Raw genomic sequence first — 4,562 nt, 5'->3', positions numbered from 1 at the left:
TCTGGCTTTAGGAAACAGCCTAAGCACACATTTCTGCCTTTGCATGGCAAGGGTACTGGCAGGGAGAAAGTGTAATCAAGGAGAAAGTCTCAAAACCTGCTTCACCTGGGAGAACCTGTTCTTCTCAGACCCAAGTACAATTTCCTGCATAATCTGGAGATTATGTGAGAGAGAGAGGCTCTAAAAAATTAAGAGGAGTGACTGGGCACAATGGCTCACACCTGTAATCCCAGCACTTTGAGAGGCCGAGGTGGGCAGATCACCTGAGGTCAAGAATTTGAGACCAGCATTACCAACATAGTGAAACTTCTTTGTCTCTACTAAAAATACAAAAAATTAGCCAGATGTGGTGGCACATGCCTGTAATCCCCGCTACTCGGGAGGCTGAGGCAGGAGAATTGCTTGAACCCTGGAGGCAGAGGTTGCAGTGAGTCAAGATCACGCCACTGCACTCCAGTCTGGGTGACAGAGTGAGACTCTGTTTCAAAAAATTAATAAATAATAAAATTAAAAGATAAAATAGAAAGTGAAAAATATTTCAAAGAGAACATGCCGCCGGGCGCGGTGGCTCACGCCTGTAATCCCAGCACTTTGGGAGGCCGAGGTGGGTGGATCACGAGGTCAAGAGATCGAGACCATCCTGGTCAACATGGTGAAACCCCGTCTCTACTAAAAATACAAAAATTAGCTGAGCATGGTGGCGCGTGCCTGTAATCCCAGCTACTCAGGAGGCTGAGACGGGAGAATTGCCTGAACCCAGGAGGCGGAGGTTGCGGTGAGCCGAGATCGCGCCATTGCACTCCAGCCTGGGTAACAAGAGTGAAACTCCGTCTCAAAAAAAAAAATAAATAAATAAATAAAAAAAAGAGAGAACATGCCAATGTTATATAATCAGAAAAATAGATAATAAAATAAACAAAGATTGAAAATGAAAATCCATTGCTCCCCATCAGTCACAGAAACATTAATTGTAACAAATGTACCCTCGCCAGCCAATGGACCCCAGACTTTGAGCCCTGAGCTCCCCTCCCCAGGTCCAGCAGTATAGCCTCTTCCCTTCTTTTGCTTGGGTCTCAGCTGGTCATGGCTTTGCTCCTTCCTCTTCATCCATTGCCCTAAAGGCCTCTCTCAGGATGCTCTCCATGGTTGATGTGAAGGACAAGATGTGAAAGCTTCATTCAGGACCCAATAAAAATGTATAATTAACTACCCCAACTTTTTTTGAGACAGTCAAGCCCCACCCATCCTTATTTTATTTTTTTAAATTCATTTATTGAGACAGAGTCTCGCTCTGTCATCCAGGCTGGAGTGCAGTGGCGTGATCTGGGCTCCACCTCCTGGGTTCAAGCAATTCTCTGCCTCAGCCTCCCAAGTAGCTGGGACTACAGGCGTGCTGCCACACCCGGCTAACTTTTGTGGTTTTTTTTTTTTGTCTATTCAAATAGGAAAACGTTTTTAATTGGAGGGTTTTAGAAATGAGATGATGTAATGTCTTCTGTAGTTCCTCATTTGAACTGAAGAGTGATAGGTAACCTTAGGGCGTTTGCCTCCAGTCACTCTCCTGACTCCTTGATGTGGTAAATCCGTGAGATACAACCACTCATGATGACAAAAATGTGCGTGACTCTGGAGGGAAAGGGACTACATCTGTCTCTGTTCGTGCCTCGGGTGGGTTTTACGATAGATGTACCACCGGCCCCGCCTCTTCACCCGGTAACAGTCCTTGCAGCGCTTCTTAAGGACACCCTTGGTTTTGAACCCCAGCGCAGGCAGCAGGTGAGGCAGGAGGCCGGGTGAGAGAAATGACCGCACTTCTGCCCCCGGTTCCACAATCACGGGGGCTGCAACTCGAAGGGATCCCAACAGAAACGTGGAGAGGGCTGGAGGCTTCAGTGTGTGATGACTGAGACACAGCAGAGGGCTCACCATTTTCCTTATTAAAAGAGTTGCCATGTCGTGGCGAATCTTAGAAGACAGAGCTGATACCCAGCCCCGTGCCCTCAGCCCGCACCTGCGCCTGTGCTCCTGTGTGCCCACTGGCGTGTTTTTAGTAGAGATGGAGTTTCGTCATGTTGGCCAGGCTGGCCTCGATCTCCTGATGTCAGATGATCCACCTGCCTCAGCCTCCCAAAGTTCTGGGATTACAGGCGTGAACTACCATGCCACTACCCTAATTTTTAAAATATTTACCTTCTCCTACTTTTCTGTCTCACAGGATTGTCAAGAGTTTCTGACCCAGGAATGGTGATGATAATGTTGGCCAGTGTTTATTTATTCAACAACTCAATTTACTGAGCACCTGGCCACGCACTGTGTCAAGGTGCTAGGGATAGAATCAATGAACAAAACAGACAAAAGATTCTCCCTTCAAGGAGTTTATTATTCTAATGGAAGGAGAATGACAATATTGAAAATAACTGTAAGTAATCCCTCAGATGGCATAAGAGTGATATGAGCTATGGAGAAAAATAAAGCAGGGAAGGGGACAAGAAGTGCTGGGTTGAGTTTCAATTTTAAGTACATGAGATGATCAGGGGTGGCTCATTGACGGGTAGTGTTTGAGCAGAAATGCGGTTATTTGAAGAATTATACTAAGCCTTTAGTGAAGTACTTTGAAAGTATGACGTCTTTGAAACTTTAAAATTACCCTACTAGCCTAGGCAACATAGGGAGACTGTCTTTACACACACACACACACACACACACAACCTAGCTGGGCATGGTGGCACGCCCCTGTGGTCCTAGCTACTTGAGAGGCTGAGGTACGAGGATTGCTTGGGCCTGGGAGGTCGAGGCTGCAGTGAGCCATGATTACACCACTGCACTCCAGCCTGGGTGACAGAGAGAGACCCTGTCTCAGAAATAAATAAATAAACAAATGAAAATAAAATTAAATAATTTTAAAATCACCCTAAGAAATAAGTATTCTAATTTTATGGTAGTCCCATTTCACAGGTGAGAAAGTTGAGCTTTGCAGTAGAGCAGCAATCTGCCCAAATTCACAGCTGGGAAGGGCCCAGCTGGGTTTGAACCCTCTGAGGGTGGGTTCTTTTTTTTTTTTTGGAGATGGAGTCTCACTCTGTCACCCAGGCTGGAGTGCAGTGATGCAATCTTGGCTCACTGCAACCTCTGCCTCCCAGGTTCAAGTGATTCTCCTGCCTCAGCCTCCCGAGTGGGTGGGAATACAGGCGCGTGCTAACATGCCCAGCTAATTTTTGAATTTGTAGTAGAGACGGGGTTTCGCCATGTTGGCCAGGCTGGTCTCGAACTCCTGACCTCAGGTGATCCACCTGCCTTGGCCTCCCAAAGTACTGGGATTACAGGCGTGAGCCACCGAGCCCAGCCTGGGCTCTTAACCACAACTCTCTTCTGTAATAGGTTAGCTTCTTTTCCTTCCCCTGATGTGCTATCAGTTTGGATCCTGTGGCCCCACTCTCGTAGGCACTAGATGCAGACTGGTCTTTTCCTGCTGGGCTCCTCCTGCCTTCTGACAAGCTCCTTTGAATGACAACTTCTGGTGTTGGACTTACTCTTGTGGCTTCTCTCTGCTCTCCAGTCTCACACGTAAAAAATCCAGCCATGGACTGATCCTCACCACAGTTCCACGGAACTCATCCCAGCCTGTTCTGTCCCTCCTCCCTGGTGGGGATGAGAGTGGGAAAATCAGACAATTCAGCTGTGACAACCCAGGAACAATTCCATTTAATGTTTTTACCCATATTGGGAAAAAGCAAGTTGATTCTCTTAATAGGCAAGGTCGTTAAAAACTAAAAAAGCACTAACACGTTTGGTGTTCATTTTTCCATGTTATCAATTCTGGGTAAAACAATAGTCATGCTGTCCATAGCAAATTACCTTTCAGGAGCCAGAAGGCTGCATGGAAGGAGCATGCTGCTTAGAGGACAAAGGAAACAATGCCTGCAGAGGACATTCTGGAAGGGAGAGGGAAATAAAGAGTCAGAACTGCACAGCCAGGCATGATGGCTCACGCCTATAATCCCAGCACTTTGGGAAGCCAAGACAGGCAGATCACTTTAGGTCGGGAATTAGAGACCAGCCTGACCAACATGGTGAAACCCCATCTCTACTAAAAAAATACAGAATTAGCCAGGCTTGGTGGCAGGCGCCTGTAGTCCCAGCTACTCAAGAGGCATGAAGCAAGAGAATCATTTGTACCAGGGAGGCAGAGATTACAGTGAGCCGAGATCTAACCATTGCACTCCAGCCTGGGAGACAGAGTGAAACATTGTCTCAGAAAACAACAGGGCCAGGCGCGGTGGCTCATGCCTGTAATCCCAGCACTTTGGGAGGTTGAGGTGGGTGGATCTCCTGAAATTCGGAGTTCGAGACCAGCCTGGCCAACATGGTGAAACTCCATCTCTACTAAAAATACAAAAATTAACCAGGTATGGTGGCAGGCACCTGTAATCCCAGCTACTCAGGAGGCTGAGGCAGGGGAATCTCTTGAACTCGGGAGGTGGAGGTTGCAGTGGGCGGAGAGTGCGCCATTACACTCCAGACTGGGCGACAGAGTGAGATTATGTCTCAAAAACAACAACAAC

At 47.3% G+C, this 4,562-nt stretch overlaps 1 protein-coding gene across 1 annotated transcript; it reads right to left on the bottom strand.

The window, feature by feature from the left end:
• Positions 1-1,641: 1,641 nt before the first annotated feature.
• On the bottom strand, positions 1,642-1,962 carry LOC105721070 (large ribosomal subunit protein bL36m-like). Its single transcript, XM_012457886.2, has one exon. The coding sequence runs from the start codon at positions 1,951-1,953 to the stop codon at positions 1,642-1,644; it is 312 nt and encodes a 103-aa protein (XP_012313309.2). The 5' UTR covers positions 1,954-1,962.
• Between the last annotated feature and the right edge of the window lie 2,600 nt (positions 1,963-4,562).

Source organism: Aotus nancymaae, unplaced genomic scaffold (genome assembly GCF_030222135.1).
Source record: "Aotus nancymaae isolate 86718 unplaced genomic scaffold, 86718_ANA_hifiasm-v0.15.2.pri h1tg000003l, whole genome shotgun sequence".
In the NCBI taxonomy this organism is placed as follows: domain Eukaryota; kingdom Metazoa; phylum Chordata; class Mammalia; order Primates; family Aotidae; genus Aotus; species Aotus nancymaae.
Note: the sequence above shows the minus strand (reverse complement) of the source record. Positions and strands in the feature narration are given on the sequence as shown.

Bases quoted from the DNA above. Each gene is read 5' to 3' on its own strand.
- LOC105721070 (XM_012457886.2), bottom strand. From the start codon at position 1,953: ATGGCAACTCTTTTAATAAGGAAAATGGTGAGCCCTCTGCTGTGTCTC.